This window comes from Panthera tigris, chromosome A3, assembly GCF_018350195.1.
Source record: "Panthera tigris isolate Pti1 chromosome A3, P.tigris_Pti1_mat1.1, whole genome shotgun sequence".
NCBI classification, from domain to species: domain Eukaryota; kingdom Metazoa; phylum Chordata; class Mammalia; order Carnivora; family Felidae; genus Panthera; species Panthera tigris.
The window spans coordinates 72,217,588-72,240,690 of NC_056662.1; the positions used below are offsets into that span (position 1 = coordinate 72,217,588).

The 23,103-nt window shown below is 38.6% G+C and overlaps 1 protein-coding gene across 6 annotated transcripts in view; it reads left to right on the top strand.

Annotated features, from left to right (window-relative positions):
* The window catches only part of ACYP2 (acylphosphatase 2), a 277,959-nt gene that overhangs the window by 32,060 nt on the left and 222,796 nt on the right, over positions 1–23,103 (top strand). For 2 of the 6 annotated variants that reach the window (XM_042981393.1, XM_042981392.1), the window contains one exon: positions 13,770–13,893. The exons of 3 other annotated variants lie outside the window; for them this stretch is intronic. In XM_042981393.1, coding sequence (XP_042837327.1) covers positions 13,840–13,893 — 54 coding nt within the window. In that variant the 5' untranslated portion in view covers positions 13,770–13,839. Of the gene's footprint in view, positions 1–4,999; positions 5,053–13,769; positions 13,894–23,103 lie in introns of those variants that run through there. One more of the 6 variants, XM_042981394.1, reaches the window with a different exon arrangement.

Here is a 23,103-nt window from a genome sequence, read left to right on the forward strand (position 1 = left end):
TCTAAAATTAAAAAAAAAAAAATTAAAATAAAAAAAATACTATTTGTGAATAACAAAGAAATATGTTTTGTTTTCATGTGGTGATGAAATTAATAAAAATGCTAGAAGTACTCTGTAGATTGCTTTCACCTTGTATTCTCTTTGATTGTTTTGAACAAACTAATATTTTACTCACTATTAATTGGTCACATTATCATTTTGACATTGATGTTTTTTTTCTTTTAAAATTTTTGAGTTTATTCACTCAGAGAGAGAGAGAGAGAGGGCACAAACATAGGAGGGGCAGAGAGAGAGGGAGAGAGAATCTCACGCAGGCTCTGCATTGTCAGCGAAAAGCCTGATGTGGGGCTTGAACTTATGAACCATGAGATCATGACATGAGCCGAAGTCACTTAACCAACTGAGCCACCTAGGTGCCCCTTGATATTGAGTTTTTTGTGTGTATGCTGTGTTTTATATTTATGTGTTTTTCTCCCTTTTAAACAAAGATTATGTTGATACTGAGTAAGCTGACCTCCAATTACTTCCTGAAGAATGGAGTCTACCAAAATCCAGAGTCAGATGCTTAATGGACTGAGCCATCCAGGTGCCCCTTATGACACCTAATAACGTTTCCTAATAACATTTTCTGTAGCTAACTTCATTGTAAGAATACAATGTATAACACATGTAATACAAAATATGTCTTAATTAACTATGTTATCAGTTAAGTTTCTGGTCAATAATAGGCTATTAGTAGTTAAGTTTTGGGGGAGTCAGAAATTATATACAGATTTTTGACTGCCCAGGGATGGGCACCCATAAGCCCCATGTTGTTCAAGGATCAACTGTATTTATGTCAGTTATCTATTATTACCTAAAACTCGGGTCTGTAAACAGGGGCCTGTAGGCCAAATGTGTTCCAAAAACTGGTTTTGTAACTAAAATTTTATTGGAATGCAGGTAAACTCATTCATTTAAGTACTGTCTAAGGCTACTTTCATACTACAGTACAAGAGCTGATTCGTTGTGACAGAATCCATGCGACCAACAGAGCCTGAAATGTTTACTGGTTGAAACTTTACAGAGAATATTTGTCCACCTCTGGCCTAAAATAAGAGCTCTTATTTGTTTCTAATTTTACAGACATGAAACTCTTTTTTGAATAGCATTTATTTTGGCAATTTTTACTTCGTTAAGGTAGACATGATTTTTTAAAAATACCAACTATCGTGTGAGTTCAAGAATGGCAAATAAGTTGAATGATCACATGTTCACCTGTCATTTTGTCCTAAATAAAATGTGGGTGTATTTAAAATAACCATACTGATTTTATTAGGAGATTCACAAATAGGCTCTGAAACACCAGAGTGGGAGTCTGAAAAATGTTTGAGCACAGTACCATTGTTGAAATACACATACAGGCTCCCAAGGGATCATTCTTTTAAATCAAAAATTGGTTAGCTTATCTTTATTGCCTACTCTACCTTCTTTTAAGGTTGATTCTGAATAAAAATGTCTATATGATTCTAAAACAGCTGGAAAAATAAATTAAACATGACCTGGAGTCATGGAGTACAAAAGAAGTTGATAGAACTTTGTTTTTAACATCTGAGTTCTGCTGGTGTTAAACATATAATGCTAAATTTAGTTGAACTATCTGAGAAACTTTTAATAAATATTTCATAGTTTAAAAAACATGTTATATTTCACAGACTGTTCTGTGAAGATAGTCACATTTAAGTGCTCAGGCAACATAAATACTTTGGCTAACCTCCAGCCACTGAGCAAAATAAAAAAAAAAAAAAAAACTTGACCAATAGAGAAATTCATATCAACTTACCAGTGCTATTACTGATCTTGCTTTCCCCCACAACTTTCTATTCTGCTAATTTCAAATGTATAGTATAGGAAAGTCATAAAAATAATATGACTCATTCATCTCTTCATCTTGATTCACCAATTTTTAGCATTTTACCATTTACAAGTTTTACTGCTTTCTCTCCTCCCTCCCTCACTTCCTTCATCTTGTTTCACCAGTTCTCTCTCTTTTTTTAAAGTTTATTTATTTGAGAGAGAGAGAGAGAGCAGAGACAGAGATAGAGACAGAGACAGAGAAAATCCCAAGCAGGCCCCACTCCACCAGCACAGAGCCCAATGCAGAGCTTGATCTCACAACCCTGAGATCATGACCTGAACCAAAATCAAGAGTCGGATGCTCAGCCAACTGAGCCACCCAGGTGTTCCCTTGATTTACCAGTTCTCTTGATCTTCATCTTGATTCACCAATTTTTAAAATTTTTGCCACACTTGCTGTTCCCTCTCCTCCCTCCCTCTCTACCCTCCTTCCTTCCTTCTTTCCTTCCTTCCTACTTTCCTTCCTTCCTTCCTTGCTTCCTTCCTTCCTTCTAAAATTATTCCTTCCTTTTTTCTTTTGCTGAGTCATGTGAGAATAAGTTGTGGACATCATGACGCTTTACCCCTAAATATTTTAGCACGTCTAACCTAAGAACATTATTTCAGGATTTTCAGGATTTTCCAAGTGACAATGCTTTTTTACTTTTGTTATCTTTGTGATTGATGATACCATTTTACATTGTATGTATGTATGTGTGAGAGTACATATTTTATTATCCTTGGGTAATTACCTAGGAGTGGAATTGCTGGATCTGTGGAAAGGGTGTTTAACTTGTGAGAAATTGCTCATTTGTTTTTAGAGCAACTGTATCATTCCCATAATCAATGTTTGAGAATTTCAGTTGCTCTATATCCACACAAACACTTGACTTTCCCAGTCTTTTACATTTTAACCATTCTGATGTGTTTGTAGTGGTATTACATTATGGCTTCATTTGCGTCTGCCTTATGATTGAAGATGTTTATAATATTTTCATGGACTTGTTGCATTTATACACTTTTTTTTTCTGGATGCTGTGTCTATTTTTAAGTGTTTTGCCCATAGGGGTGGCGTGGGTGGCTCAAGCAGTTAAACATCTGACTTTGGCTCAGGTCATGATCTCACAGTTCATGGGTTTGAGCCCCACATTCGAGCCTGCTTTAGAGACTGTCTCCGTCTCTCTCTCTGCCCCTCCCCTGCTTGCACTCTGTCTCTCTCTCTCTCAAAAAATAATAAACATTTGAGAAAAAATTTAAAAAATGGTTAGCCCATAAAAATGCAAACCTTTTTGTTTTAGAATAATTTTTGATTTACAGAAAAATTGCAAAGATTTTGTTCCCTTATGCCCTTGCACCTAGTTTCTCCTATTATTAATATCTTATATTAGCCTGGTACATTTATTATAATTGATGAAATATTACTACATTATTATTAACAAAAGTCCATATTTTATTAAAATTTCCTTAGGTTTTGCATTTTTCTGTTTCAGAATCTCATCTAGGATATCAGATTACATTTAGTTATTATATATTTTTATTTATTTTTATTTATTTTTAATGTTTATTTATTTTTGAGAGACAGCATGAACAGGGAAAGGGCAGAGAGACAGGGAGACACAGAATTTGAAGCAGGCTCCAGGCTCCAAGCTGTCAGCACAGAGCCTGATGCAGGGCTTGAACTCACAAACTGTGAGATCATGACCTGAGCCAAAGTCGGATGTCTAACCAAATGAGCCACCCAGATGCCCCTATAATTACATCTCTTTAATAGCTCCTCATGGTTATGACAGCTTCTCAGACTTTTTTTGTTTTTGATGACCTTGACAGTTTTGAGGAGTACTCATCAGGTATTTTGTAAAATGCCCCTTAATTGGGATTTGTCTGATGTTTTTCTTTTGTTTAGACTGGGATTATGGGTTTCAGGGAGGAAAACCACATAGGTAAAGTGCCATTTCATCATATCCCATCAAAAGTACATACTATCAACATGACTTATCACTGTTGATGTTGACCTTAATAACCTGGCTGGTGGAATGTTTGTCAGGTTTATTACATTTTATTTTTTTCAAAATGCATTTTGTGTTTTTGACATTTATACATCTTTCTAAAGTAATGTGTTTCTAAAACATTATAGCTTACTGTAATACTCCTAGCTTCATTGTGTCCTTCAGTAGAAATATAAAACAGTTTAACCAAGTTAAATTTTGATGCTCTCCAACTTCCTTTTTCTTTAATAAGCCATTATGAATGCCAATTCTGTGCCAACCTTGTGTGCCATAACAGTGACCACAAGTAGTCTATGTTCTCAAAAAAACTCATTGTCCAGGGAGTGCCTGGAGAGGTAAAGAGAAAATTGCAATGTAGTGTGATGTATGCTATAATAGAGGAAATTTCAGGATTCTCTGGAGGGATGCCACATCTTATTGGTGTGTCAGGGGAGGCTTTCTAGAGGAATCAGTTCTAAGCAGAGGCATGAATGAAAAGGAACTAGTCAGGTAAAGCTGGAGAGAGGATAAAGAAGAGTTCCAGGCCAAGAAAGTGACTTCTTGCTCAAAGACCAATAAGTGAGAAACCATTGTATGAATTGGATAGTCAGGTAGTTTATGAGGATTCAAGCCCAAGGCAAGCTGATTAGTGAGAATGTTGGCTGGAGAGATGAAGGGAGTTCAGAGCACAAAAACATTACAGGTCACATTAAAGAGTTTGGACCAGTGCTTGTCTGTAGGGAGTGGGGATGGGGAAGGTCAGTGCTGTCTCCACTGTTTCAAAATTTGTAGTTTTTTGCTTCTAATGTAATCATGGCCAAGCATTTTTTAAAAGTGACCTAATGTTGTTTAGGTTATTTTTATTTCTCCTTTATATTAAAGTTTGAGTGTTAAAATTATTTTTAAAATTGTGTATGTAGATCCTTTATTTTCTCTAGGGATTAGCTTTCAGAATAATGAGGGGATGATGATGAAAATTATTTGTTATATAAAATTTTGCCAAATAAAGTTGACAACTACTGCTGTAGACTATGCTGAAGTCAATGAAGAGTGTCTGTAAACATTTAAGCAGGGAGTAACATGATTAGATCTGCATTTTGGGAAGATCCTTCTGACTGTAATGTGGAGAACAGATTGGAAGGAGCCATCTGGGAATCTGGAGACCAGCTGGATGGCTACTGTAGGAACTCAGGTGAGAAATGATGGTGGCCTTCATGAAGTAAGATATTGGTCATGGCGATATAAAGAACATAAGGATTTTTCCCTTCTGGATTCTGTAAAGAGTTGGCTTTATTTTCCAGCATATTTGCTTTCCAGACCAAAAGAATGTTTTAAATTTCAAGCATCCTGAAAACTAATGGGGAAATATTTTACAGCAGAGACATTCCCCATATTTCTCAAGTTATATCAATAGTGAAATGTTTAAGATCCCAGACCTTGGAGAAACTGCTTGCTTTCTCTAGGCCACAATTTCTTCATCAGCACAATAGGGGTATTAATTTTACCTACCGTGCTGTAATTCAATAAGCATAGATATTCTCTTCACCCACTCATTAGACCAACCCTGACTCTAGCCAAAAATAATTTCAAGATCAAATTGCACAGTTATCTTTCAAGTAGTGGCATTGAATTTTTACTCAGCTACATGGTCACAATTTGCTCCATTTGGGATAAATTTTAGACAATTCTAGGATTGGAATGGCTGACCACGATCAGTGAGCATAGAAAAGAGTGAAACTTATCTGTGGGCACCAGGCTTTAACCTGATGGCAGATGTCTTTGTAATTTGTTTTTGTCCTTTGAGGCCATGGAAAAGGACTTCCAAGGATTTGTGAATGAGGAAATAAGAATGTCCTCTGAAAATAAACTGTAGGATCATAGCAGAAAAATGTATAATTACATGAAAGAAACAGACTGATTTGAGCCAGCAAAATACCAATAACCTGACTGATAATATATTATAGATCTAAAGATATCAGTCAAAAAGGTATTGATTGGCCTTTAATTCTTAGATAAAGAAACATATAAGCAAAACCGGCAGTACTCATCCAAGTGCAAAGTAAAGGAAAAGACTTAGCTTGAATGTGTCTGGTTCTGATGGAGATGGATGCAGGGGTGACAGCCAATGGATTACTGAGGATTTTGATTCTGTTTGTAATATAATTTCAGCTGAGATTGATGCTGTAACAGTTATTATAAGTAGTTCTTATTATTTCTTCTCTTCTTTTTCCCTGGGAATAGGACCCTTTACTTTTCACTGGGCACAAATTCACCCAGAATAAGGACTATACTTCCTAGCTTCCTTTAAAACTAGGTGTGGCCATATTGCCAAGTACTTGTCTATGAGATACAAGCTGAATGGTGTGTACAATTTTCAATAACTTTGTTTTTTATATAGAAAAGGCATGCTTTCCTCTATTTTCTCTTTCTTCCTTTTGGTTAGAAGGTGTATGTGATGGCTGGAGATTAAGCAGCTATCTTGAACCATGATGTTGAAACCATGTGTTGAGGATGGCAGAACAAGATAGAGGAAGCCTGGGTATCTGGTAATGGTGGATTTGCTATATAAGTCTTGGATTGTTGAATCTGGACTTATGAGAGGTCATAACTTGCTCAAGTATACCTTGTTCAAGCTACTGATATTTAGGGAGTTCTACTCCTTATAGCTGAACCTAATTCTAACTAATACAGATGCCTCAGACTCAGTATTAATTTCCTTTTGGTGCTACGATGAATTATCACTCTTCCCAATGGCTTTGAATAGTGCAAATTTGTTCTCTTGCAGTTCTGGAGGTCAGGAATCCACAATGAGTCTTACTGGGCTGGAATCGAAGTGTCAGCAATGCTGTATTTTTCCTAGAGGCTTCAGAGGGAAATGCATTTCCTTGCCCTTCCAGAGGTCCTTCTTCACTGATTTCTAGATCATTCACTTAAAAGGACTTAATCAAAGAGGGATCCCTGGCTGGCTCAGTCAGAGTGTATGACTCTTGATCTTGAGGTTGTGGGTTTGAGCCTCATGTTGGGGGTAGCGATTACTCAAAAATAAAATCTTTTTCTTTTAAAAAGGACTTTATCAAAGGTATGTGATGTAATCTTGTCTCTTGGGAGATAATTTAATAGACACTAAGGTTGTTTTATTTTTAAAATAATTAATAATAATACTCTGACATTGTAATAATAAATACAGCCTAATTTTAGTTAATTAATGAAATAAGTGAATAAAACATGGTAAAATTGAAATCAGGGTGCTTTTTAAACAAATGATCCTAATGTAACACTTAAGCAAAATGGTTACCTGTGATCATTATCAGCAGATAAGATGATAGACATATTAATTACTGTAAGAAACCTGAAGATTCTTTCAAGAATATTAAGGTGATTTAGAGTTAAGCAGATTCTTTTCATCAAGTACATTAAGCAGATTGGGGCAAACATTTCCCCAGGGTGTAATAATCTCCAAAACTTTCTCTGCCACACAATGAAATGACCACAACTTAATATTTAGTGTTTCCAGTGCCTTCCCTTACATAAGACAAATTAAAGCATAAAGTAGGAAAAACAAGCTAGATTTATTGAGACAACCCTGGATCATTACTTCCTGGAAGGTGGGAGGTCAGATTTATTCTTACTTCTGAACCACCTGGTGCAAACATTTATTCTATGTCCACAGGTTGGAACGCCCTTCTTGTTGACCTAGTAAACACCTCTTTATTCTCCAAGATTCATATTAAATATCACTTTCTCTGTGAAGTCTTCCTTGACCCTAAGGGTATATTGACCCTTCCCACCTTCTGTGCTACCATTGCACACTCTGTAGTTTTTGTAGATGTCCTTTCTGTTATATGCAAGCTTCTTGAGGGCAGGGATATAAATATATATGAAAATTTAGTTTACTTAATATTGCACTTACTTTAATACTATACTGGGCACTATTCCAAACATTCCATAAATATTCAGTCATTTCATTCCCATAACTGTCCCATGAGGTATATTATTACCCCCATTTTATAAATGAGGAACCTGAAGTATAACATTAAGTAATTTAACTTTATTCATCTCTATTTCACTACTACCTAAAGCTGATGTTTTGCATAGGTTAGGCATTCATTCATTCAATAAATAGTTATCCAATACTCCATATATCTCAGGTACTCTTCTAGATGCTAGGATACAGCAGTGAATGAAAGTGACATAAACCCTTCCCTTGTGGAACTCATATTCTGGTTGGTAGATATAAGAAAAAAAAAAGTGGGGAGGGTAAGTAAAATAAATCTATGTTTTGGTAGATGGCAATAAATTTTACAGGAAAAAAATAAAACAGGGAGGTACTTAGGGGTTGCAATTTTATTTTGTTTTATTTTTAGCTTATAAACAATGGAGATTTATTTCTCACAGTTCTGGAGGCTGGAAATCTAAGATGAGGAGTCTGAAGATTCAGTGGGGAGAGTGGTGGTGGTGGGATGGTGAGGGCCTACTTCCTGGTTCATAGCTGGGGCCTCACATGGTGGAAGGGCTGGGAGTCATGATTTGTGTGTGTGTGTGTGTATATATATATATATATATATATATATATATATATATATATAATTTTATTATAAGGAATTGGCTCACATGATTATGGGGCAGAGAAGTTCCAAGATCTGCAGTTGGAAAGCTGGAGATGTAGCAGACCAGTAGTATAGTTCCAGCCTGAGTCTGAAAGCCTGAGAACCAGGAGAGCTGATGATGCAAGTTCCAGTCCAAGGGCAGAAGACAAGTTCCACAGTCCGGCAGGCAAAGTTCCTTGTTATTCCAGCCTTTTTGTTCTATTCAGGTCTTTAATTAATAGGATGAGGCCCCTCCATATTTGGTAGGCCAGTCTGCTTAGTCAATCTACTGATTCAGATGTTCATCTCATTCAGAACCATCCTCACAGATACATCCGGAATAACATGTGACCAAACGCCTGGGCATCCTGGGGTCTAGTCAAGTTGATACATAAATGGACAATCACAGAGGGTAAACAGGGAAGGGCTCACTGAGAAGGTAACATCTGAGGAAGGGAGATGAACGAGTCATGTCTGAAGGAAGAACATCCCAGGAACAGTGAATACAAAGGTCTGGGGGTCCCTGGAAAGGCCAAGGAACAGCAAAAGATGGGGAGAATGCTGCCTGAATGAGGCAGGCAAGGAAGGAAAAAGCAAGGGATGAAGTTGGAGAGGGAATGAACAGGAAACAAAGCATGTAGGACTTTAAAGGAGTTTTAGGAATTAAGCTTTTACTAAAAACATCATTGGAGTGTTTTTGAGCAGAGGAGTGACCCTCTTTGATTTGTGTTTTATCAGTATCACTCTGGCTTCTGCGCTGAGTAGGGTCTGAATAGTGTCAAAGATGGAAGCTGGAGACAGTTGGGAAGCTCCTGCAACTAATTTAGGTGAGTGATAGCAGTGGTAGTAGTAGAAATAGTGAGAAGTGGCCACATTCTGGACACATGTTGAAGGTTAAGCTGACAGATCAGATCTGGAGTGTGACAGAAAGAGAGGCATCAAGGATCAAAACCTCAAGGTTTTGGCTTGAGAAACTGGGGAAGAGTAGAAGAGAAACCGTTTGGTGGTAGGGTGGCAGGAAGATATCATGAGTTCAGTTTTGGACTTGTTAAATTTGAGATGTCTATTAATCATCCCAGTGGAGATATTAAAGAGGCAGCTGGATATGTGAGCCTGGAGTTCAGGGAATGCAGGCTGGACACAGCTACAATAAATGGTATTTAAAGCCATGAGACTGGATGAGACCAAATAAGTGAGTGAAGATAGAAAGGGGAAGAGGTCCAAGGACTGGATCTTGGAATACTTCAATTTTTGGATATCAAAAAGATGAAGAGAATCTAACAAAGAAGACTGGAAAGAACTGCCAGGGAGATAAGAGGAAAACTAGGTTAAGTCTGCTTCCAAAGCCAGGTGGAAAAGTGACTCAAGAATGAGAGAGTGATCATATTCTGCTCATTGATCAATTAAGGTGAAGATGGAGACTTGGCCATTGGATATTGCCACAGGGAAGTCAAGGTGACCTTGATAAGGGCAGTTTAATTGAAGCAGATTGGATAAATATCTGATTGGATTAGGTTTAAGAGAAAATGGGAAGATATTAGAGATGGTGAATATAGACAACCTGTAGGAAGAAAGAAATGAGAGTAGTAGCTGGAGGAAGAAGTTGGGGTTAAGAGAAGGTTTTTCAAAGGTGGGAGAAATAATGTCTGTAAGTTGATGGAAAAGATCCAGTAAAAAGAAAGAATTGAGAAGATAATTACTAGAGTGATCTCCTTGAGTAGGTGAGAGTAAGTGGTATCTAGTGTACAAGTAGAGAAAGTGGCCTTTTCTAGGGGCACAAAGTGCTTATTTCCATAGGAAAGAAACCGAGGATGTGGCACTGATGCGGGTAGTGGGTGTTTGTGGGGGCTCTCTTCTGATTCATTCTATTTTCTTAGTGAAATCAAAAGCAAGGCCATCGACAGGGAATGAAAATGGGCGGTGAGTGGGTATGTGAGGTTTGCAGAACAGAGAAGGTATAAAATATATCCTGGGTGAGTGGGAGACTAAAAGGACTAGGGAAACAGTTTGATTGCTGGCAGCATTAAGGGTCTATTTGAGATTTATGATCATAATTCAAGTGGGATCTCTCAGCTTAGTTTGGTTCTTTGCCAGCCACATTTAGCATGCACAGAAGGCACTATGGGAAACAGTACCTTTAATAAGGGTCATTATTTTTTGTTTTTGTTTTTGAGAGAGAGAAAGAGAGAGAGAGCATGTGAGCAGGGGAGAGGGACCGAGGAGCAGAGGAAGAGAGAGAATCTTAAGCAGGCTCCATGCTAAGTGCAGAGCCTGACTCAGGGCTTGATCCCATGACCCTGGGATCATGACCTGAGCCAAAGTCAAGAGTCAGACGCTCAAATGATTGAGCCATGCGGCAGCCCCAAGGGTCATTGTTTAATCAAGTGAGTATCTCGAAGTGTCATAGGGGTCAAGGGAGCTGAGGGCACATGTAATGTAATATAAATGAATTTAATCTGAGTAAAAAAAGAATGCATGCATGCATGAATGAATTGTTCCCCATTTTTAGAAATAATTTCTTTCTGGCTTTTATTTTTTTTAAGTTTATTTGTTTTGAGAGAGAGAGAGAGAAAGAGAGCCCTTGCAAGCAGGGGAGGAGCAGAGAGAGAGGGAGAAAGAGAATCAGAAGAAGCCTGAAGTGGGGCTCCATCTCACCAGCCTTGAGATCATGACCTGAGCCAAAATTAGTCAGATGCTTAACTGACTGAGCCACCCAGGTGCCTGTCCCCATTTGGAATGTTTTTTATCTTCTATCCATTGATTTATCATACGTGATTTTTAAAAAAATTTTTTTAAACGTTTATTCATTTTGAGAGACAGAGAGAGACAAAGCAGGAGCAGGGGAGGGGCAGAGAGAGAGGGAGACACAGAATCTAAAGCAGGCTCCAGGCTCTGAGCTGTCAGCACAGAGCCTGACGTGGGGCTCCAACTCACGGATGTGAGATCATGACCTGAGCTGAAGTTGGACGTTCAACCGAGTAAGCCATGCAAGCGCCCCTCTTTTTTTTCTTTTAAGTTCATTTATTTATTTTGAGAGAGGGTGCACACATTCAAGTGGGAGAGACGGGGAGAGAGAGAGTCCCAAGCAGGCTCCTACTGTCAATGCACAGCCCGGTACAGGGCTCAAACTCGTGGCCCAAAAGATCATGACCTGAGCTGAAATCAAGAGTCAGACGCTCAACCGACTGAGTCACGCAGGCGCCCCTAACACACTTGATTCTTAATGGCCCATGTAAGAACTGTACAGTCCAGAAACCAGGCATGGGGTTAAGTTAGTAAACATGTTGGATGAGAATAATTGAAGAGGGGCAAATATTATGTCATAGGTCATGGTGAAGAGGGATTTTGTTACTTAAGTTTTCCCTTAGATTGTTTAGAATTCATCTTCTATTCAAATATTAGTTTATTCTGGCAGCAAAACACTGTCCTCTGGTAAATGCTAGAGAGTGACTCACAGAAGTTTCCACAAACATATGTTGTTTTTTTTGTTTTGTTTTGTTTTGTTTTTCCTTTTTCTTTTCGGCCAGAACTCAGCATCTTTATAAGTGCCTGAAAAATGTTTGGAATCCTCATTAGGAGTGTATATCAAGAGGCATGATGGTGAGGGGACTCTTATTTCCTTTGGGTCCCTGTTTGCCTCCAATTTTGTAGCCAGCAGGCAGAAACGAGGCAAATATTAGTACCTGTCTGTGGCTAGGGAAAAAGTGTTTATAATGCTTCCTTTAATCTGAGCTCAGGGTCAGAGAGAACCAAGGTACAAGTCCAACCAGCCTTTCTTAGCAACCTACCACATTGACAAACTCATCATTGTCCTCTCCCTAGATTTTAAATATGGCACAAAATAAATGTTCTTTCTCCTTCACTTTATATACGTAGTATGGCCCCTCCCTGACCAAAGCCTTGTTATTCTTTTTTTTTGATATCAATTTCTTTATTATAAACAATTATTCAAAAGATATATGTATTATACCAATTATTTAAACATTTCTCTTTGTTGTTGTTGCTTGAACATTTCCTTTTTTTTTTTTAATATGAAATTTATTGTCAAATTGGTTTCCATACAACACCCAGTGCTCATCCCAACATGGTCAGAGACCTTGGTGACTATGGAGTGTGTATGTGCACTATATTAAAACTAGTGGCCTAAAAATAGTTGTGTACAAGTCGAAGATGCAACGTTGGTCGAAATTCAGGCTTGCCAGCCCTAGAACTCTTAGCCTGGGAGAATGGCAAGCATATCTTGCCCTGTTAGCTGGAAATCCTAACCAAGGGAGAATCCAAAGGAACCCAATACACAGGCACTTCTAGTCACAACAGTGGTTCTCTACAGGGACAGTCCCATCATTTAGGAGGTGTTCTGGGAATCATGGGTACATTTTTGATTGAATGTGAAGGCATGCTAACTGGTATTTGGTGGCTAGGAGCCAGGATTGACAGATGTGTGGGACAGTTCCATAGAACAAAGAGATTATCCTGCCTGTCTTTCACATGTCCTTCAGGGCAATGATGTGGGTGAAAAACCTATTTATAGTTATTTGAACATAGACCCTAACTCTAATTTTATTTCTTCTTTATGTCACACATAGAACATTTATGTTAATTTTAAGAAGGTTTTTCTGTGTGATGGTAGGTTGTATCACAGATGAATTTCATTTCAGGACAGTGAAGGAGGTGTTTCGTTATAAAAAGGGATAGGGGTCTTTTACGATTGACAACTACCGTTCTATTTTTTTGAGTTTATTTATTTACTTTGAGAGAAAGGGAGAAGGAGGAGCAGGGTGAGAGGGAGAGAGAGAGAAACACGAGATCATGACCTGAGCTGAAGTCAGATGCTTAACTGACTGAGCCATTGAGGCACCCTAACAACTACTGTTCTAGATATTTGATTGTGCCTTATCTTTTCCATGGCAAATTCACAAATTATCTACAATCTCATCCAATCTTAGGCATAAGCGGTAGGGAGGCATCAATCTCAGGAGCCCACATTTAAATCTTAAAGTATGAAGAATCTCAGTTGGGGGCTGCTTCCATCTGCCTTACCCCATATTAGAAAGAAATTAAAGATAAGAACAGCCAAGATTTCTTGTGGAAAAGGAAATCATAGTGAAGTTATGTGAGGATGGGAGAGTCTGGGGTTAGACATCAAATTAGGTGGATATGTTTGCCAGGGGCGGAGATCATGCTTTCTCTGTCTTCTAGCCTTCCACTTCCAAACTCTACCCATCCTAGATAAACACACACAACCCACTGCTGTTCCTGAAAATGTAAAGTGCATGTCCCTGTTCCTCCATACACACTGCAAACAGACTTCCTTTGTTCTCAGGATGTGTGCTGGACAGTAGAAGGTTTACACGAAAACACGCCATCCACCAAGCTCCAGACATTCCATTTGAATGAAGGTGCCAAGTGAAAGGTTTGGAAAGATCTTCAAAAGAAGATCCAGAGAGGTAAAGTGTTCATTAATCAGGACCCTACAATTATAAGGATCTGAGGCCTTTTCCCATCATTAGGTTGAAGCAGCTGCAAATAATCACAGTGGGAAAAAACAGTGCATGACACCATGATGTTATATGCTTAAAATTGCAGTGGGAAATGGCAAAGTGACTTTTTTAAAGACAGAAGCAGACTAAAAGGGAGGTTTTAGAGACCAACCAAAGAGAAGGCTTGATCTTCAAAACTTAGAAAATTATGGGATATTTTCTGCTGTTGAGCATAATGTGAAATCTCAGCAAGTAAAAGAATTGACTGAGAAATACGTGTTGTTTGTCTCCAGACTGGATATGTGTCTCTCATGAATCTCTGCAAGACCCCTTACAGTGGACTTGTGGTTTGGAACAAATAAGTAGTGAATTAGGCTGAGGTATGGAGACAAAGGACATGATGGAGGAAAGTGATATGGTTAAGAGGAGGGCAAGCTTCATGGGTATGTAACCTGTGTTTACAAGGGCTCCACACTTGGTTTGATGCCCTGCTGTCACCATTTTGAAATTATTAACAATTTTTGAACAGGGACCCCACATTTTCATTTTATACTGGGCCCTTCAAATTATGTAACCAGTTCTGGTGAAGAGAGAGAACCTCTAAATCTCTCTCAGAGGATTTGGTTCAAATCCAAGCTCCACCAGTAGCTAGCTTTATGATCTTGGGCTACTTATTCAACCTCTTAATCTGTAAAATAGGAGCCATAATGGTACCATCTCCTAAATAGGTAGAAGATGAACAGAAGACTAAAGAAAGACTAAAAGAAACAATATGTTGTGAAGACAAAAAAAAAAAAAGCAATATGACAGTATTCAGTCGATATTATTAGTGTTATTATTAATGACAAAGATCTGGAGGACATTGCAAAGGCACCAAGGCACCAAGCAGTGCTGGGGTAGAATTGTTTTCTAAACTCATTCTTTCTAACACATTTGTGTTCTGGTTGTGTGTGTATTGATGTCACCATCCCTGTGGCAAGACAGGCCAAGATAATTTTCTTAATTGCAGGCTTCACTGACACATTTTGTGCCAGAACCAAAGGAGAGTAGGTGTTATTTCAGATCTGTGAATCATCACACACACTCCTTCATCACATATTTCTTATAGATTTAAAGAGTTTAACTCTAACCAAGATAATGGAGACATTATTTTAGAATGTAGAAATATGCCCATATAAAGGCAACTTGCTATTGAAAATACTTCCTTCGCTGTGTGGGCCTGCCAAGTCATTTTATTTGCCATACAGTTATTTAATGCAATGTTCTCAACCAAAGGAGGTACAAGTCAAAAAAAAATCACCAGACCCATTTTGCTAGGACTACAAATTAATTATTACCTTGTCATGAGTAAACTGATTGTATTGTATTAGAATATAGTTTGGGCTTAGTGAGGAATGAAATGTGGAAGTAAGGCCAAGTGGAAGCATTTTCTTCCATTTGACTGAATACCCCCTATTAATTCCTTGCTTATTACTATAATTAAAAGTAGTCTTTGGCAGTATGTGCCCTTTTAAAATTATTTCTGAAGTTTAGAACAAATTTTTTAAATGTGAAATGGATTTTTTTAAAAAAGGTTTTAATGTATTAAATATGTCATGAGTATTCCAGTTAGTGGAAATACCTCGGCTACCATATTGTGATAAGGAACTTTCCTCCAAAGAGTTGAGTCATAATTCTGAAAGAAAACTCTTCAGTTGCTAGGAAGACAAAATTGCCCATGTGATATGGGAAGTGAATTCTTTCTCCAAACCAAGGCTAGTTCCATGGTTACATGTGAAGGTAAAATTGCTCTCCCATCACTTTCTAAACATTTTAACTTTGGGCTTTACTCCATCATTCAACATAATCTGATAAATGCAGCATTATGGATTTGGAGATGACTCTCCCTAATTTTGTATACTACTTAAAAAAATGTTTTTATTATAGTAGAACTATATAACATAAAATTTACCATCACAGCCATTTTTAAAAAATATTTATTTAAGTAATCTCCACAGCCAATATGGGGTTCAAACTCACAACCCTGAGATCAAGAGTCGCATAATCTACCAAATGAGCCAGCCAGGGCCCCCCAATCACAACCACTTTTAAGTGTATAGTTTCAGTGGCATTAAGTACATTCACATGTATTGTGTTTATTTAGGGGACTTCAGTGCCTAAATCTGCCAAATCGTTGCCACTTGTAAATTGACACTTAGAAAAGGAAGTGACAGACTTGAAATTGACAGTTGAGTGCACCTTTGCAATTTATGAGAGAGCACCCCACACCAGGCAAGGGTGGGTGCAACTCAGGGCTCAAGAAACAAGAGGGGACCAGGACAGAGGTTTTTGGAGATTACAGATGGGTTGACCTCTGTCCCGAGGTAGGTTAGAAATAGTGAATTTAGTGCTGTCCTTGGTCCTTTGTAAATCTTCCCAACAAATTACAAGATTGCCTTGCCTCCTCAGATATTTGCCTTTATAAATTTTCCCCCCTAACTTTATTTATTTATTTTGAGAGAGAGAAAGAACATTCACATTCGAGAAAGGGAGGGGTGGAGAGAGAGGGAGAGAGAATCCCAAGCAGGCTCCCTTCTGTTAGCACAGAGCCCAATGTTCATAAACCTGGGAGATCATGACTTGAGCTGAAACCAAGAGGCGGACACTTAACTGACTGAGCCTCCCAGGTGCTCCTAAATTGTTTCTTTTTATCCCCATAGTTTTATCCTTTCCCTCTATTGGTTTTCTATCCACACATAAACTACTGTCTTTCATTTTAATAAAGCAGAGAAACCAAACCAACCAACTAAACAAACCCTCTCTTGTCAAAATCCTCCTTTGTTAGCCCCACATTCTTCTTATTTTTTATGCGTGTTTTTTTTCCTTTCAAAGCTATGTAAGCCAATATGGATGTGGTTTAAAGCATCAAATTATCTTCCAAGGCATTTGACAAAAAACAACAGTTTCTGCCTTTCTCCTGCTTCTTACTCCCCAAGAAACAGCCACTTTCCACTCTTGTAATAATATATATTTTTTAAAAATTCATCTTCACAACTCCAAATCATACTCTTGTTCAAAATTTTCCAGCTTTGGCTTTTAGGAGCTCTTTCAGAATGGCTTATGTGTCACTTTTGTTATTTGAGCGCTTCCTCACTTTCTGGCACTATACTTAATTTTCTCCAAGCTCATCTTGTATTTTCCTTGCTTGAGCCCTAGAATCCGCCATCTCTCCAAGTAGCTCTGGTTCCTTCTACTGGAGAATGGTTTTTAGAAATCAAGATCTGCGGGCGCCTGGGTGGCTCAGTCGGTTAAGCGTCCGACTTCGGCTCAGGTCATGATCTCGCGGTCCGTGAGTTCAAGCCCCGCGTCGGGCTCTGTGCTGACAGCTCAGAGCGTGGAGCCTGTTTCAGATTCTGTGTCTCCCTCTCTCTGACCCTCCCCCGTTCATGCTCTGTCTCTCTCTGTCTCAAAAATAAATAAAGGTTAAAAAAAAAAAAGTTAAAAAAAAAGAAAGAAACCAAGATCTGGACACAGGTGTGCTCATTGCTGTTGGTGGGAAAGGAAGACCCTGCTTTTAGTCTTTCTCAGTGGACACAGTGAGGGAATGTATGCATGTATTCCTATGTATATACACATATCTATACCTATCTACCCTCTATCCATTGTATGTTAAATGAAACATGAGCTCGTACTGATGTCTGCAGCTCTAAGTTGGTATTACAGTATTTATTCTAGCTTCTCCCCTTGTTTATTTGTAACTTTTTCCTTTAACTGTGAAGAACCTGCCTCCTATTATCAATTTTTTAAAATTGTTTTTTCCCGCCCTAGTATAGATGTGAGGTACTTTTAGAATTATTAACCTGTATCCCTGTAAGAAACCAATTTTTAGACTACAGTATTTATATACAATTCTTTTTACCTTTATGTTTTATCTTTAGCTTTATTGTTTCCAGTCATGATACCACTTTCCAGTTATTTTAGGTCAGCTCCTTCCCCACCCCTTTCAGAAAGGTTATGTCATGCATATAGTTAGATTCATTTTTCACATTCTGCATTCCATTCTAGGATCTTCTAATATCCCAGCTGATTTTTTAAAAATTTGCATACATTAAAGTTCCTTCTTTGTAATATATAGCTCTATGTGTTTTGAAAAATGCAATTATGTGTATACTACCCCAGTGCCCTGTAGAACAATCCTATAACTCTAAAAATTGCCTAGTTTCTTTTTTAAATAGTAGAATGATTTTATTGTGTTAATATGAAAAGTTTTCTTCCTCATCTTCAAAAATGTTTCAAAGAAACTTAAAACAATTTGTAGACCATGAAAATCACATTATTTACAATTGCTATTCATAGTTAAAATAGTCTAATTTCTAATTCAACTTTTTTTCAACGTTTATTATTTTTGAGAGACAGAGCATGAGTGGGGGAGAGGCAGAGAGAGAGGGACACACAGAATCTGAAGCAGGCTCCAGTCTCTGAGCTGTCAGCACATAGCCTGATGTGGGGCTAAAACCCACAAACCACAAGATTATGACCTGAACCGAAGTCAGATGCTTAACTGACTGAGCCACCCAGGCACCCCTCTAATTCAACTTTTGAATGTGCTATCAGATTCCTTTAAGGAGCTATGCAATACTGTATCTTCCACTGGTTCCAGAGGGCTCCACTAGTTCACAATTATGAGACAGTAGAGCTATTTCTGAGAGATCCCCTGTTAAGTGCCCATAGGGATGGGTGAGATGAGAGTTATTGGGAAGCTGATGGAAGCAGGTGGCACACGGGGACAAGATAAATTCTAGGTGACAGCAGATAGGATAATTAGCTTGGGCATCTGACTGTCAGATACAGTAATTATCTGACATCAGATAGAGTAATTAACTTGGGCATCTGAAGACTGGAGGTCTTCAGCAAGAGAACGTGCTGATTATCAATTTATTGCTTCTCGGTTCCCTTCATGGACTAATCCATTAAAATGGGTCTGGGCCCTTTAAATATTTTTTCCTTTGGCAGCTGTCACAATGTTTTATTGGTAGAGGGTGCTGGAGAGAGAGACACTGAAGGAGAACAAGGTTTTTCTTCTTGGTTCTGATGGCTTCTTAGGCTTATTGAGAGGATGCTTCCTTTTTCACTGCTCGGTCCAGTGCTAAGTGCCTGTAGGGTGTAACTTTTGCTATGTGACTTCTTCAGATCTTGTCTTAAACAGCAGCAGTATGGCTGGAAGCAGCAGACAGCACAGCTTTCAACTCAGCTGGGGTCGCTGCTCTGCATGGGCATGCCGGGGCCCCATCAGGATGGCTGTCTAATGAACTGGATGTTCAGCCTTGTCCTATTCAGTGGCTCAGAACTACTCTGGTTCAAACTCTATGCAGAGGTGGAAGCCTCTGCAGGTCCCAACCCCAGCATTGCCCACAGTGGAAGCTCATCTCACTCTTTGCATGTCTCCCTCATTCCCCATTAGCTTTACCTCACCTGTGTCCCATGACTGTCCTGCCATGGACACCATGCATTCCAGGACTCACACCTGCAGTGACCCTCTGTACTCTGCCTCTCTCTCTACCTGTTTCCCTCTGCATGCCCAACCTGCCCACCAGCTCTGGCTGACCTGTGTCCAGAGGGTTGTTTCTGCTTTCCTGGCACCTCTCTGGGCCATCCCTGGCCTAGGCAAATTCTCTGCCATCAAGTGGGCTGTGATCACACCTTCTTTAATGAGCTTTGAAGTTTGACCTCCTTCAAGTTTTTCTTGTTTTCTTGTGTTTTTTAAGTGTTTATTTACTTAATTTTGAGAGAGAGAGAGAGCACAGGAGGGGCAGAGAGAGAGATGGACAGAGAGAATCCCAAGTAGGCTCTGCACTGCCAGCACAGAGCCCAACATAGGGCTTGAACCCACGAACAGCAAAATCATGACCTGAGCCGAAACCAAGAGTTGGACATTTAACCGACTGAGCCACCCAGGCGCCCCCACACTTTTCTCTTTATGGTTCTTTCCCTTAGTTCTTCATTTCCCCTCACAGCTCTCATTCCATCTTTATAGTTACCCTCCTATCATTGCTCAGTAATTCTTTATATTAAACTTCCCCTATTTAAATTACTCTGTGGTTTCTGCTCTTGATTTGGCTGTGACTAATTAAAATCTATTTTCATTGGGAGAGGGCACAGGTGTTCTTGGTCTTTTGTTAAATCTCATTTCAAGAAAGAGATGAAAGTGATTTACTGTCAGGAAACTTGATGATAATACTGGCCCAGGCTCTGGGTAGAGGATCTAGTCGGTAGAGAAGCCCTAACAGTAACTCAGACCCCAGGCCCTAGGTCCTGGCTTGTAGCTCAGGTAGAGTTCTGAGAAAGGGGAGTTTCCTGTATGATGAAGGGACAGCTGCTGAGTACATGTCATAACCTGGAGCTGGTAAAGGTTCAAAACGTTTCTCAGACATCTGCCTATAGTGAAGTCAGAGGAGTTATTCTGGAAACAGTATTACTTGTACTGAGATGTAAAATACAGCTTTTTTTCATTGAGCTTCCCACTTAAATATGGCATAATAGCCACATAGTTTCTAAGTGAGACATGTTTTAATACAGAAAAAAAGGGGGAAGATTCTTCCTTTGCTTCTTTCTGATTCTTGCCAATAATGCATTTTTAACTTTTTCTTTTAATATATTTTTTTAAGTTTTAAGTAGTCTCCACATAGGGCTCAAACTCATGATCCTGAGATTAAGAGTTGCATGCTCTATCAACCTCACCAGCCAAGTTCCCCATCTAACTTTTTCTCTTAAAGAAAATTTCCTGGGTCTGAAAAGGAAGTTTGAAGTTCTTATGAGATTCTGCTGAGATTCTGTGAGATTCTGACTAATCTTAGATTTCTTGAATGTTCTGTTTCTCTTATTCTGCATAGTTTTTAGATTTTTACCTGGTTGTGGTTTGAATAGTCTTCTTCTTCTTCTTTTTTAAATGTTTATTCTTGAGAGAGAGAGAGAGAGAGAGAGAGAGAGCACGAATGGGGGATAGTCAGAGGGAGGGAGACACAGAATCGAAGCAGGCTTCAGGCTCTGAGCTGTCAGCACAGAGTCTGACATGGAACTGGAACCCACTGATCTTGAGAATGTGACCTGAGCCAAAGTAGGACCCTTAACCGCCTGAGCCACCTAGGTGTCCCAGTCTTCTTTTGTTTCAATGTTTGTTTGTTTATTTGTTTATTTAGAGAACATCCACGTGTGTGGTAGGGGGAGGGGCAGAGAGAGAGAGTGGGAGAGAGAGAATCTCAAGCAGGCTCTGAGCTGCCAGTACAGAGCCCAACGCAGGGTTCCATCTCACTACCGTGAGATCATGACCTGAGCCGAAATCAAGAGTTGGATGCTTAACCAACTGAGCCAGCCAGGCGCCCCTCAACAGTCTTTCTAACATACCAGTATTTGTTAACCATGCTCTAGTTAAAGAGTGAAACTGAGATCCTCCAGTATTCCTTAAAGATCTCCTTGGTTAACTGGACCACATCTATAAATCTCTGATGATTGTATAAGATAGCAGTCTTGCTCATAAAACAAGGTGTATAACCAAGGTCAGACGATAGCTCACAACCACTTACCTAAAGAAGGAAGGAACAAAAAACTCATCTGAATACAGGAGGCTTGTTTAAAGGATTTGGCTACTCTCCCATTGTTTTTCTATATTTGTCCTCATAGTGAGGTAGGAATTATTTTGAGATAAGAAAACCAAGCTAAATAAATTGGGAAGATTTGTCCAAGAAATTGTCAGTGTTTGCATGTAGACTAGAAGCTGTATTCTAACTCTTGGACTAGTATTCTTTACTTAAATATTTATTAAATTTATCTTTTCTGCAGTATAGGAAAGAGCTGACTGTGCTATAACTAGCTTTTCTTGAATGAGATAATTTCTTTTTTCTAAATCATCTGTCAGAAATTGTAAAAATTAAGTATTATTTATAATAACAATGATGATAATAAAGCAATCACATTCTATTGTTTTGCAGAACATTCTATTGTTTATAAAGAATTTTGATATATATTATCCAATTTCAATACCTCAAAATATTTGCTAGGTAGGTTGAAAATGTACTATTCTATTTTATAAAAGAAAAATAGAGGCTCAGGGAGATTAACTGACCTCCTCAAGGACATACGTTTATCGTTCTGGTGGAGGCTGAATTTGAACTCAGGTCTATCTGACTCCAAAACCTATTCTTTTAGCCATTCTTTTCCTACATATATTACATAATAGCCCAAGATATGTTAAGCATATCTGTTGTTCAACAAATTATATGCACCCAGAGGTCTAGTCTGGTGGAGAGAGCAAGAGCTTTTAAGTGTTCCAGACATGAGTCTAATTCTGAAGTCAAGTAGAAAAAGAGTGGGCACAAACTAAAATTAAATATGATTTTATAACATGTCTTGTGATAAACACACAGGCTTTTAATGTAGATATAGTACCCTCAGGTATAGTACCCCCATATGTAAAGTGTAGATATTCTTATTTCTGTCATTTTATATATATAGGAACAGAGGTCCAGAGAAGTTAAGCAAATAATCTGAATTCAGATCCCTCTGATTCCAAAATGTGTACTCTTTTTGGATTAATGCAACTGACTTCAAGAGAGGTATTCATCTGAGAAAGTTCTTCAGGGAACAGGGAAAAGAGCTGGCCCTCTTTCAGGAGCCTGACCACAGAATGAGGCCCTGCTTTGAAAAGAAATAGTGTATTTAATTAGAGAGTGGAACCAGGCAAGCTGCTGGTGGAACTAGTCTTCTGTTGATCTGATAGGCAACTTAGAGGACATCACCACTCATGGCCTGGTAACACAGGCAATGCTTCTGACTTCTTTGTCCATGGTCAAGGATACAATTGAAAAAAAAAGCATACATTCTTTCCACAGGTTTGTCGACATCAGTAGACAAATTTAGGTTAGACTGCATCCATTAGCAAGAGCACATGTTTGTTGCGGATAATAGAAGCATAATTACCTGTACTACATACATTTCTATTTCTCTTAAAAAATTTTTTTTGCCTAGAAAATGAAGTTGAATTCTAGATGGCTAAATGAGCTTTAAATGGAACCTTGTATTCTTAGACTAAATGGTGTCTTTCCCTGTGTTTATAATGGTGCATATTTCAGTGACATGTTCTGGATTTTCTGGGACAGTTTCTGATTTCAAGTTATGTATTCTTTTTCCCAAAAAGCATTTCTG